This window comes from Lissotriton helveticus, chromosome 7 (genome assembly GCF_964261635.1).
Source record: "Lissotriton helveticus chromosome 7, aLisHel1.1, whole genome shotgun sequence".
Classification (NCBI taxonomy): domain Eukaryota; kingdom Metazoa; phylum Chordata; class Amphibia; order Caudata; family Salamandridae; genus Lissotriton; species Lissotriton helveticus.
Genome location: NC_136068.1, coordinates 285152851 through 285166763, shown reverse-complemented (window position 1 = coordinate 285166763; position 13913 = coordinate 285152851). Strand labels below are relative to the sequence as shown.

The following is a 13913-nucleotide window of genomic DNA, read 5'->3' as shown; positions in this document are numbered from 1 at the left end:
CTCTATCGCACTCCACCTCTGTTCCCTGGGAAGTAACCTCCTGCTGATGAAGGCTACAGGTAAGTCTCTGCCCTCTTCATTCACCTGAGCTAGAACAGCCCCCACGCCATGCTCTGAAGCGTCCGTCTGGACAACAAATTCTTTAGAAAAGTCGGGTGCCTGGAGTATGGGTGCTGTGCACATTGCAGTTTTCAGGGTGTCAAAGGCTGTCTGACAGGCGTCAGTCCAGTTCACAAGTCGTGGCTGCTTCCTGGAAGTCAGCGAAGTCAAGGGGTGCACAATGTTACCATAATCCTTGACAAACCTCCTGTAATAACCCGTGAGACCCAAGAAGGCTCTCACCTGAGTCTGGGTTTTGGGCGGTGCCCATGCCAGGATGGTATCAATCTTGGGTTGCAGGGGGGCCACCTGGCCGCTCCCTACTTGGTGCCCCAAGTACACCACTGAACCCTGCCCAATCTGGCACTTACTGGCTTTGATTGTGAGGCCTGCTCTGCGCAGGGCCAACAACACTTCCTGGAGGTGGCACAAGTGTTCCTCCCAGCTGGCGCTGAACACTGCGATGTCGTCCAGGTAGGCGGCACTGAAATCCTCCAGTCCAGCCAAGACCTGGTTGACCAACCTCTGGAAGGTGGCAGGGGCATTCTTCATCCCAAAGGGCATAACCCGGAACTGGTAGTGCCCATCGGGTGTGGAGAATGCTGACCTCTCTTTTGCCCCATCGGTCAAGGCGATCTGCCAGTACCCAGACGTTAGATCAAACGTACTAAGGTACCGGGCAGCCCCTAACCGATCTATGAGCTCATCAGCTCTGGGGATGGGGTGCGCGTCAGTCTTGGTGACTGAATTGAGTCCTCGGTAATCCACACAGAACCGAAGTTCCGGGGGAGCACCAGGCGCTGCAGCCTTTGGTACCAAGCCCACGGGGCTGGCCCAAGGACTGCTAGAGGACTCAACCACCCCTAAGGCAAACATCTTGGAGACCTCCTCCTTGATGTATGCTCTGACCTTGTCAGTCACTCTGTAAGCCTTGTGCTTGACAGGAGTGCTGTCCCCGGTGTCCACATCATGGACACACCGCTGAGTGACACCAGGAATCAAGGAGAACAGATCAGGGAATTGTCCCAACAATTGGCGACAATCCTGCTGCTGTTCAGGGGTCAGTGTGTCAGAGAGGACAACACCATCCACTGACCCATCTTGCTCTTTTGCATACAGGAGGTCAGGAAGAGGCTCACTCTCCTCCTCCATTCCAGCATCTGTAGCTAGGAGCATGCCCACTTCGGACCTTTCTAAGTGGGGCTTCAAACGGTTGACATGCAGGACCCGCAAGGGGTTCCTGGGAGACTTTAGGTCCACCATGTAGGTGACATTGCTCTTTTTCTCCACAACCTCAAATGGTCCAGTCCACCTGTCCTTGAGCGCACAAGGTTCCACAGGGGACATGACCCAAACTTTCTGTCCAGGCTGAAGCTCTACCAGAGTGGCCTTCTGGTCGTACCACCGCTTCATCTCCTCCTGGCTGGCCTCCAGATTTGCCTGAGCAAGATCTCTGAAGCGCCTAGTCTGGTTCCTAAAGGCCAGCATGTAACTGTATACATCCTGGGGAGGTTTCCTGGGAGAATGCTCCCAGCCTTCTTTGACCAGACTTAAAGGTCCTCTTACCGGGTGACCATACAAAAGCTCAAAGGGGCTGAACCCTAGAGACTTCTGTGGCACCTCACGGTAAGCAAACAACAGGCATGGCAAGAGGACGTCCCATTTACGCCTCATTGGTTCTTCAAGACCCATAATCATGCCTTTAAGGGTACGGTTGAATCTTTCAACCAACCCATTACCTTGAGGGTGGTAAGGAGTGGTGAACTTATAAGTTACCCCACACTCCTTCCACAGAGACTTCATATAGTTGGAAATGAAGTTGGTGCCCCGGTCTGACACCACCTCTCTGGGGAACCCCATTCGGGAGAAAACACCCATCAGCGCCCTTCCCACCACGGGGGCAGTCACTGTTCTGAGAGGGATGGCTTCCGGGTACCGTGTGGCATGGTCCACCAAGACCAGGAAGAACCTGTTGCCCAGGGCTGTCTTGGGGTCCAGTGGCCCAACAATGTCAATCCCCACCCGGTCAAAGGGGGTACTGACCACGGGAAAAGGTTGGAGGGGAGCCTTCTGCTTCCGCCCGCTTTTCCCACTTGCCTGGCAAGTTTGACAGGTCTTGCAATGGACATCTGTGTCCCGTCGCATCTGAGGCCAATAGAAATGGGTGACAAGCCTGTCATAGGTCTTGTCCTGCCCCAGATGTCCAGCTAACGGCACGTCATGAGCCAAACCCAGTAGGAAGGCTCTGAAGCGCTGGGGTACCACCAGCACACGGGCTGACCCAGGCTCAGCAGCCTTAGGCTCGCTATACAGGAGGTCGTTCTCCCAGTAAACAAAATGTGACCCTGACTGATCACCTGAGGTTTGGGCTGAGGCCTGCTGCCTCATACCCACAAGAGAAGGGCACACTTTCTGTTCTGCACAGAACTCTTCCCTGGAGGGACCACCATCCTGCTGCCAGTGGGTCAGCTCGGGCAGGTCTCCCAGTTCAGCAACTTGTTCACCGGTGGGTTCCAGGGCATACCCCTCAAGGTCTGCCTCCTCCTGGACCACGGGAACTACGGGGGACGGTTTCCCGCGCCCCCTGCCTCTTCTCTTCACAGCTGGGTCCTGGGCCATACTTTCAGGCTCCAGAACCCCATCAACACCCTTACTTGCTGTCATGGATCGAGTGGTTGCACACACCCACTCTGGCACACCCAACATTTTCAAATGTGTCTCCCTCTCCACCTTAGCCCAAGGGGAGTCTTCTAAATCATTGCCCAGGAGACAATCAACAGGCATGGCGGGCCTTACAGCAACTTGAAGAGTACCTGAAACTCCCCCCCATTCAAAGGAAACTTGAGCTACCTCACACTCTCTCTGGGAGTTGTCAGCAGCTATCACAGGGTAGAATGCGTGGGGAACAACCTGCCCTCTGGACACCAAGTGACACTTGACAGCTGTCACACTCGCTCCGGTGTCTCTGAGAGCTTCCACTCTATGGCCATTAATGGTCACCCACTGCCTATATTTTTTAGTGTTACTAGGCAGAGGGGGTGGCGGGACCAATTCCATGTCTCCTAGGGAGACCAGGGACATCTCTGCGGGACCCTCCCCACCATGGGCAACCATCTCCTCCCCTCCTAGAGCTACACTCGCCAACTGACGGGGGGCGGCACGTGGTGGTGCACCGGGTGGTGCACTAGAGTTCTTCAAGGGACACTGAGGATCATAAAAACGGTGTCCCACCTGCTTACAAGCGAAGCAAGTCATGGGGCCCCTACGACCAGGTTTACCTGTCGGGGCCTCTGATTTCTTATCTGGGGGAGGCTGGGAACCCTTCCCTTGGTTCCCTTGGGGATTACTTTGGGGCCCTTTCTGGGACTCCTTCTGTTTACCCGTGTCCCCCCCACTCTTCTGCTGGGGACCCTGCCCACCTTTGGCTGAGTCTCCCACTGGACCCTTGTGGACCCTGGTACTGACCCAGCGGTCCGCCTCTTCAGCAAGTTTTCTAGGGTTAGATATCTTGCTATCAATAAGGTGCTGGCGCAGCTCTGGAAAACAGTTATTAGACAAGTGCTCCCAAGCAAACAAATCATAAAGAGCATCATAACTTTCCACTTTGCTGCCCTTTACCCAACCATCCATGGCTCTGCAAAAATATGACACATACTCCACCCATGTGGTACCAGGCAACTTCTTACATTCTCTAAAGGCCTGTCTGTACTTTTCTGGGGTGAGGCCATACCTTAACATTAAAGCATCTTTCATATGAGCATAAGACGTCCTATTCTCAACAGGCATGTCTAACAGGGTATCTCTTCCCTCATTCACAAAGCGACCCCACAACCCCGCTCCCCAATCCTTCTCAGGGACCCGGTGGGCCAACAATGCTAACTCATATGCTTTAAACCATTGACCAATATCCTCATTCTTCTGGAAATCTTTGATCACATCTTTGGGAAAATAAAACCTACTTTCTGCAGGCACAGATGGGATGCTGCCACCAGAGGGATTCAATTCTAACTTTTTAGCTTGGAGCTCCAACTCCCTCAACTTGGTATCACGCTCAAAAGCTAACTTCTCTCTTTCAAACTCTAATCTTTTGATCTCCAAATCAGCTTCTCTCCTGCCTCTTGCATTCTCTATCTCCAACTGCCCATTTATCTTAAGTTTTGCCATTTCCATGTTGTAGGCTCGCTCCTTCGCCCTTTCTTCTCTTTCTTCAGGGGAAAGACCTTTGGAGGAAACACTGCTGCCAGGAGGGGATACAGGCCCAGTCACGGGCACTTCCTCCTCCCCTTCCTCTGTCGGTACCACCACCGGATCAGAGGGATCTCTGGCCTCTAACCAGGCCTGCAATGCTTTGAGAAATTCTGGTTTGTTTTTGCAGCCTGTGGTAGGAACTTTAAATTGCTTGCAAAAGGATTTCAGATCCTGTAACTTGTAATCCTTTATCTTGCTCCTATCAAACTCCTCCACAACAACAACAACAGGGGCAGTGACTCCGGCGTCACTCATGGTCAAAACTGGCAGTTTCAAAAATCAAGCTTCAGGAAATTGGAGAACAAAAATAGAATATCCAACCAAAACAGATTGTGGCTGCGCTATGGTCTGCTTTCACTATGTAGCGCACACTAATCACTGCACATGGGTCATAAATGCAAAGTTCAAAATCCCACCGCTGACCCACCAATGTTAGAAGCGGCTGTCTCTAGTTGGCAGAGGTATACACTTCTGACAAATAGGGACACACCTTTTCTAGTCAGGGCAAGGAGATCACACACTTAGATAACCCCTGCTCACCCCCTTGGTAGCTTGGCAAAGCAGACAGGCTTATCTCAGAGGCAGTGCGTTAAGCATTTATGACCACATACAGTAATAAAGTGAATACACTACAAATGGACACGACACAGTAGTATTATAAAAATATGGATTTTTATATAAGGTTTAGCACAAGACCAAATAACGACAAAAATATACCACAATCTTAATAAATACTCTTGGAAGGAAAAAATAATAGTTCAAGCACGGTTTCTTCTTAGCACAAAGTCTTTAGTATCAAAAGCAACTCTTCTTCTCTAAAACACAGTTCTTGGCAACAATGTAACCCACACGGGAGTCACACGACGTCGAGGCAAAGTTAATCCAAAGGTTCGGCGTCGACCGCGAGGAGCGCTACGTCGAGCCCGGAGTCGCACAGACCCCAACAACACAGTACCTTGGAAAAAGTGAAGCACTCGATGATCAGCGGCGTCGAGATGTCCGGCGTCGCGTCTTCGGCGTCGATCGGGCCTCGGAGTCGGGGCGATCTGCAGCGGCGTCGACCGAAGTCAGGCGGGAGCAGCGCTCACGGGATGAAGCAGGATACGGCGTCGTCGATGTCGATGTTGCAAGAGTGAGCAGCGCTCACGGCGTCGAGAGGGCTCGAAGTCGATGCGATCAGCAGCGGTGCAGACACGGGGTCACTTGGAGCTGGAGCCGAACTCACTACTCACTGGCGTTGCTGCTGGCGTCGATCGGGCCCGGCGGCCGGCGTCGAGGAAGCGGGACACTGGAGCCGTTACTCACGATGTCGAGCTGGATTCGGCGGCGTCCGTCGGCGTCGAGATTGCTGGATTCTTTCAGAGGTGCTGGATTCACAAACTCCAGCAAATAGCACTTTAAGCAGATGAAGTCCTTTAGCCCTGTGACTTCAACAGGAGATTGGCACTCTTCCAGCCCTTGGAGATTTTCTCAGCAAAGAGTGAGAGTACACACACAGTTCCTCTCTCCTGGTTCCTTGGCAAAAATAAAGAAGCAATGCAGGATTCCCCCAACAAACAGCACTCTGGCAGAAGGGGTAGGCAGTCCTTAGATCAGCAGGCTTCTTGTCCTTGGTTCAGGTTTCCTTGTCAGAAGTGATCTGAATTCTTGGTTCAGGGGTCCTTCTCTTATACCCCTTTTTGGCTTTGATCCCTTTGTCCATGCAGGGGAATTTCCCCCCATCCTGGGTTTGTTGTGGGTGTTGCCAGGCCAGAGCACCTGGCCTATTCACGGGGCAGGGCAGAGTCCTCGGCCGCCCAGCAGGAGCGGAGCCAGCATTGTCACTGGCAGGGGCAGGGCCATCAGCTGCCCGGCAGGAGGCGGGCCAGGAAAGTCCCAGGCAAGCACAGAGTCATCAGTCGCCTGGCAGGGGGGCGGAGCCAACATTGTATCAGGCAGGGCAGGCTATCAAGAGCTACTCTCCCCTACTCTCAATGCAAATGCCCCACTCATCCCACACTGACTCATTCAGACTCTCTGGAGCCACCCAGCTCCTGTCACACGCACACCAGAACCAGCAGAGACCGGTAGACAGTTAGACAAGAAAATAGCTACTTTCTAAAAGTGCTATTTTCAAACACAGAGTCCAAAAACCATCCACACAAACGGATGCGTTATTAAACCCTGAGTTCAGGGATACCAAACTCGACATTGCACCATGCTCCCCGAGCCCGCTAGGATTATAGCATTAATAATCCTGGCAGCCCATTCTAACTGATGGAGAGCAGGTTACCTTACAATAGTGAAAAACGACTATGGCTGTAATTCACTATTAGGACATGCCAACCTTGTCAGGCTTGTCCTACCTTAGGCTTACAATGCACCCTGCCCGTGGGCCTACCATAGGGGTGACTAACATGAAGTTAAGGGAAGGTTTAGGGACTGGCAAGTAGGTGTACTTGCGCAGTCCTCGTGACAGTCAGACTGCACGTGGTCTGGCAATGGCAGACCTTCAGACATACTTTTACTAGGCCGCTCTTATGGGTGGCACAACATGTGCTGCAGGCCCACTAGCAGCATTTGTATTTACAAGCCCTGGCACTCCTGGTGCACTCTACTAGGGACTGATAGTAAACCAAATAAGCCAAACATGGAAGTAAATCAATACAGCAATTTCACATAGGGAGCACTTGCACTGTGGCACTGATCAGCAGTGGCACAGTGCCCAAAGCATATACCAGCAAAAACATCGTAAACAGAGGAGGCAAACAGAAAAAAAATGGAGGAGAGACTTATGCCAATGATGCCAGGTCTAACAAGTTACATAAACAACAGTGAAGGCTTGAGAATGAATACCATACTGCATGTAAGCAGGAGGTCCTTGGAAAAATGTTCCAATTGGGCTATCTCTACCAAGCCCTGCGCAAACAATGTTTTTCAGAAATAAACACAACACGCCTTGTTGCAAGTAGTGTCAGGCAGAAATATAATGAGAGAATAAACATGATGACGTGCCATCTATTGTGACAAGATGGCATCAAGCCCTTATGAGGACTAGTTAGATTGAGGCAGTGTACCATACTTTAACAAGTCCTAGCAAATTTGGTCTAACTGCAGTAGCTCCATGCCAATATGTATATGCGAATTAAGGTGCAGGTTAATTTCTCTGCAAACTATCAATAATATGTATTTTGATTAAATGCACAAAAGCGCTAACAATACTGTGCACTGCAGTACTAGAACTCTTAGTTATATTCTAGATCTATATAGATCTGAATGTCATCTCTATACCTATCAAAGTGCTGCTTTTTCTAGGGCTAGGAGCTGGAACACTGGACACTGGACACATGAAACAGTTAAACACTAGAAGGGATAGAGCAGAGTCTTTAGTAAAACCACAGTGTATCATTTGGTAAGAAGATTTTGATGATATCAGGCCTACTTTTTTAGTTCAATGAAAGAGTATGGCATTGATCCAGTTTAGAACAGTTCCAGAAACCCTCAATCAACATTCCATTTAACCAACTGAATATTGTGGACAGTGGTGCAGCGTTTTCAAGGAAAATGTCATGAGAAGATATTTTCTTATGCCATGAGTATTAAAAACATAGACACCAAATAACCAATTCCCAATACGTTAGCATGCGATGCACTTTCAATAGGAATATAAATGACTCTAAAAACGTATTATAAATATAGTACAGAGAGATAATATTAGCACTCTATTTTATAGTTCATGGATTTCTGCCTCAAAGTGTGTTATAAATAACTAAATATAGACGAATGATTAAAAAAACAGCAAAAAAACTCTTAGTTACATATTGAAAATGTCTGTATGACATTGCAGCACCATACACATGGTATATTGAGTGCTGTACAAATGCTGATTAACATTAACATTATTAATATTTTCTCTATATTACACTTCAAGATGCATTGCACACAGTATGCCATTTAATTTGAGAAGTTTCATAAATGATCAAAACTATGAGGCAGATTTACAATAACTGGCGCATCTCTGCATATTAGCAGGGATGCGCCAGTTAAGATGCGACACGCACAAAAACCCTTACGCCATCACGAATGGGTCGCATTTACAATGCGGCGCACCGTGGCGCAAGGATAGACATATGCGTGTCGTAAGGGCAGCGCATTGCTGGAGTCATGTCGCAAGCATGACGCAACTCCAGCAATGCTCAGGGACAGCCTATACTTATTGTGCTGCATCACACATCACTCCTTACACCTGCTTCAAGTAGGTGTAAGGTTTTGACACAGTGGGGTCGTAAAAGTCACTCAGGGAAATCTTGTAGGTTTCACTGCGTCACTTTTACGGGGCTTCCTTGCGACTGAATGCCCACCCTGCATACATTCTACCAGATGCAGGTATAATGTAGCGCAGGGCTTTACAACGTGATGTATCTCACTACATGCGTTACGTTGTAAATATGTTGCATAGTGGTGCATTGTTTACAACACTGCTGCATCACAGAAGTGACGCAACATTGTCGTAACGATGTTGCAAGGGGCTTGTAAATCAGGACCTATATATCTCCAGGAGTTAAAAGAATTTCACTCTTGCCCTTGAGTCTGCTACTGTATTGGTTGTGGCTATCCAGGGTGAGCTTGGGGCTAGGTATTTATTTTTATTTATTTATTTTCGAGATTTTTATTGCGCAAACAAATACCCGAAGGTGTCTCGGCGCATGTGGCGGATAGAAAGACCGAGCAGCAGGCTTACTGGTTGAACAACCATGTCTTTAAGAGCCTCCGAAAGCTCATCAAATTGGGGGCAGTTTTTATGGTGAGTGGCAGAAGGTTCCAAAGTTTGGGTGTGGCAACCAAGAAGCGCCTGTCTCCCCAAGTTGCCGTTCTCGTGCGAGGTACCGGAAGCAGGCAGGTGTTGGCGGATCTCAGCTGTCTCTTGGGGCTATACAACTGGAACGCTTCAATCAGAAACTTTGGACCGACGCCGTGCACTGCCTTGTAGGCGATGCAGAGGGCCTTAAATTTAATACGGCCCTCTACTCTTAGCCAATGCAGATGACGAATGGCTGAAGTGGTTGGCTGGCGGCGGGGATGTCAAGAAGAATTCTTGCAGCCGCATTCTGTATGGACTGCAACTTAGATAGAACGAGTTTCTGAGTATTAAGGAAGAGGGCATTCCCGTAGTCGATTTTGGAAAACACTAGGGTGGAGACCAGGGTCTTCCCAGCTGAGGTGGGGAGGTAAGGCAGTATTTTCCTAATTTTCTTTAGAATAAAGAACGCAGATGACACAACCTTGTTGACATGAAGGTTAAATGACAGCTTGCTGTCAAAGATAACTCCCAGGTTTCTAGCCTTTTCAACTGGGACAGGTGGAGAGCCCAGCTGGTTAGGCCACCAAGTGGAAGACCAGTCCGGGGAGAGTTTACCAAAGGTCATGACCTCGGTTTTGTCTGAGTTAAGCCTCAGACAATTGGAGGACATCCAAGTACTGACAGCAAGCATTGCCCTTTGAAAATTAGCTGCCACCGCTGGGCCGTCCTTGTGGATCGCCAGAACCAGTTGGGTGTCGTCTGCGTAAGATGTAAGTCGCAACCCATGGGCCTTTATTACCCTCGCTAAGTCTGCTACATAGATATTAAATAGCGTTGGACTTAGCGAGGAACCCTGTGGAACTCCACAGGGGAGTGCAGAGACAGGAAAATAGAAGTTACCCAACTTCACTGTCTGGGTACGGTTGGCCAGAAAAGATGAAATAAGATCTCTAGCCCTACCGTTTATCCCCAGGGCTGTGACACGGTCGACCAGAATAGCATGGTCGACCGTGTCAAAGGCTGCGGACAAGTCCAGAAGGATCAGGACAGCCGCACCTCCCTGGTCCATAATGGCTCTGATCTCGTCTGAGGCCTTTATTAAAGCGCTCTCGGTTCCATGCCCTTTCCTAAAGCCAAACTGCGTTTCGTCGAGAAGTTGGTAAGTATCGACGAACTCTGAGATTTGTTTATTCATCAGAGATTCGCATATTTTGGCAGGAAAGGGGAGACACGCTATTGGTCTATAGCTGGCCAGCGCTGTGGGGTCCAGGGAGGGTTTCTTCAGAAGAGGTCTGATCACGGCCTTCTTCCAAGGACCTGGATAGCGACCAGTTTGGAATGCGGTGTTACAAATTTCCATAAGTGGACGAGAGATCAGCTCGCTGAGGTTAGCCATCACTGAGGGCGGACAGGGGTCTAAGGGGGAGCCAGACTTGGTAGTAGAGATGAGTCTGCTGATTTGATCTTGCATAATAGGAGCAAAGGACGAGAAGGGATCATGGTCAGTGGCTGGATCTTCACCACTGCAGACTCTGGATCTTGTCCCTACGTTCCCTGCAAAGGATGAGTATATATCTGCCACCTTAGTAGTGAAAAAGCTGGACAGAGCATTACAAAAAGACTGAGAGGGTTCAACCCCAGGTCCCGTAGAGGGGGTGGACAAAGTAGTGACCACTGAAAACAATTCTCTAGCAGAGTTTCTGGCATTCTCGATTTGAGCCGAGAAAAATGCACTTTTTCGGGCAATGATAGCCTTTTTATATATTGTCAGGGCGTCTTTGTAGGACTGCTTGGCTCTGGGGCAGTAAAGTTTCCTCCAGCGCCTTTCCAAGTTCCTGCAGTGTTGTCGGTGGAGCCTAAGCTCTTCGGTATACCAAGCCGCCGATGGGGATATTCTGTTAGGTCGCATAAGCTTCTCCGGGGCCACCTGATCAGCAGCGTTCCGAATCCAGTCTTGGAAGTCGGAGGCTGATAAAGCAGGATTGGTTATCCCCATAGGAGAGGATAGTGTCAGGATATCTAGCATCTGATGGATATCCACATTTTTCCAAGCACGGGTCCCTAACCTTGTTCGTGGCCTGGAAGGGGGAGGGTTAGCGTGCCGGGTATGGATCCCAAAGATAATGGCCCTGTGATCTGACCACGTAAGAGGAAGAATATCCAGTACAGAGATGTCTGAGTTGTTGGTAAACAGACCATCTAAAATGTGCCCCGCCTGGTGTGTGGTTCCCTTCACCAATTGTTGAAGTCCTAAGGTTAGGAAATCAGCAGTGAGTTGAGTCGTTTCGTGGTTGTCCTGTTCTTCCAGAGGGAAGTTAAAATCTCCTAATATCATGTATTCCGGCGAACTTATGATGTGATCATTAAAATCAGAAAGTGTGGCAAGAAAAGAATTTCGGGGCCCGGGAGGTCGATTTAGCAAAATTCCCTTGAGGGCTTGTTTATGATTAATATTAATAGCAAAGGTGGCGGCTTCACAGTTAGTGGACTGTATAGGATCAAGTGTGGTGCGGTACAGATTCTTATAAATAATGGCAAGTCCGCCACCTCTTCCTATATGTCTGTCATGCCTAACGACACTATAGTCCTCAGGGGTTGCCAGGCAGAAATCCGGTCCTGAACCAGCATCTCCCCAAGTTTCGGTGGCAAAAAGGAAGTAAAGATCATGGGCGAGAATAAACTCGCTGATCTGTAAGCTGTGGCATGGAAGGGAGCGCGTATTAATGAGTGCTGCTCGACAACCATGGGGTTGAGTGATATGCAGTTCATGAGAAAAAGTATTGCTAGGGGGGTCTGAGGCTGAGGAGCCAGTCAAACAAGGTTGCGGAAGTTGGTATTGACACCCAGGGCAAGGGATGGGGGTAACGCCCACTGCAGTGGAGAGAGGGCGAATGATACAATGTCGGTGGGAGTGGCCAGGGTTCAACTGTCTTAGTTGCAAGGAAGAATAACGCACTAGAGGGCCAGGGGTTATGGCCCTGGGCCGAGTCCGGTCGCGGACGGGCGCAGACGGGCTTGGCTTAGGCGCGGCTTCGGCGCGCGCCCGCTGCGCCAGCCCGCTGCGCCGTCTGGACATGCTGCAAATTATATAGGGTGTGAGGAGGGTGGGAGGCCGGCGCGACTAGAGCGCACCCCCCAGCCACACCAAAGATGGCGCCCACCGCCGCCTACACCGGATCAAAAGACCGGCTGGGCGAGGCAGGGAAATGAGAAAATAGCGTGTGGAGAGGTGTCAGTGTTCCTGATCAATATTCCCACTGAAATAAACAATTTCAAGCCCCCAAACAATAAAAATAGTTTTCGATCTAAAAGCTCCTTAAAAACGCATTACACAGCGTGTTCTTGCCAGCAAGTGATAGTTTCGGTCAGACTAGCTCGCAGCCCTAGTTACTCTCGCTAGGGAGAGCTCTAATTAGGCAGCGAGGGCAAGGTAAGAGCCAAGCTAAATAGCCTGGGAGGGCGGGAGGCCGGCGCGACTAGAGCGCACCCCCCAGCCACACCAAAGATGGCGCCCACCGCCGCCTACACCGGATCAAAAGACCGGCTGGGCGAGGCAGGGAAATGAGAAAATAGCGTGTGGAGAGGTGTCAGTGTTCCTGATCAATATTCCCACTGAAATAAACAATTTCAAGCCCCCAAACAATAAAAATAGTTTTCGATCTAAAAGCTCCTTAAAAACGCATTACACAGCGTGTTCTTGCCAGCAAGTGATAGTATCGGTCAGACTAGCTCGCAGCCCTAGTTACTCTCGCTAGGGAGAGCTCTAATTAGGTATGTCCTATTCTGTGATATGCCTGCCTGGGGATAAAATAATTCAGTTTATTCAAATTTTATGCTCATGAGCCAATAAGGCCATCTTTTATTGTAAACTTGAGCAAAAAAATGAATTTCTGTAAATTTCTGTCAAAGTATCCTTCTATAAATAAAATACACAGGATTCATAATATTTAAGAAATCAAATTGCTTGCTTTTGTGCACTCTATAGTATGATCTACAATTGTGCGATTTCCACCTGTCCTTCCAGGTACCACAAAAGAGCGGGAGGTGCATGGCCGTGCCAGAGAGAAAGCAACAACAACAGATAGCTTCCTCGCCATGTCAGCGGATGTTGCCTCATCTGCTCCTTACTCGGGAGAGGCTTCGGTCTCCTGCGAGATTAGAGAGTCTGGAGACAGTCAGGTTGGCCTAGATGCTCGTGCTTCGGTAACTCTAACCAATGTGACTGATACCAGCAAGGATGTGAAAGTGATCTTCAATGTCAACTCAACCGACTACACGCGAAGACTGAGCAGCAAGATCTGGACAACTTCACAAGAGATTACTCTTGGCCCCAAAGCAGGTACCTAGCATGAAAAAAGCAAACATTTAAGACTTTTTTGAGAGGAGAGTGGTATGGGAACACATGCCATACAAAGGAAATGAGGGAAATGGTAAGAAAAAGAGGGTACTGTGTAAGGCCAAGTCCTGTACTAGGAGAATATAAAGGGCATGAGTGGGTTTTGCCAAGGGTCACTTTCTGTGCCTTGTGCCCACTGGTAATAGCTGCAGGGAGCTGGTCACATGTTATGGCCAAGGTCCAAACATTTGTCGAGTGGCTTCTGGACTTTACCAGAATCAGGATTAGCAGGTACTTTTCCGCAAGAGTAAAGCTGGCCCTTAACTTTGTCTCATAATGTGTACTTCATTGCGAAATTATAACTACTTTAAGAGGTATAGTCAGCCATGTTGGGCCATTTTCAAGCAGAAAGCAGACTCACAGGTACTTTGGATGGAAGAGGGCATAACT

At 49.3% G+C, this 13913-nt stretch overlaps 1 protein-coding gene across 1 annotated transcript in view; it reads left to right on the top strand.

Moving 5' to 3' along the window:
* LOC144769045 (protein-glutamine gamma-glutamyltransferase E-like) overlaps positions 1-13913 on the top strand; it is a 305940-nt gene that overhangs the window by 258693 nt on the left and 33334 nt on the right. The window contains exon 10 of the mRNA XM_078653040.1: positions 13152-13466. Within this exon, the coding sequence (XP_078509166.1) occupies positions 13152-13466 (315 nt within the window). The remainder of the gene's footprint in view (positions 1-13151; positions 13467-13913) is intronic.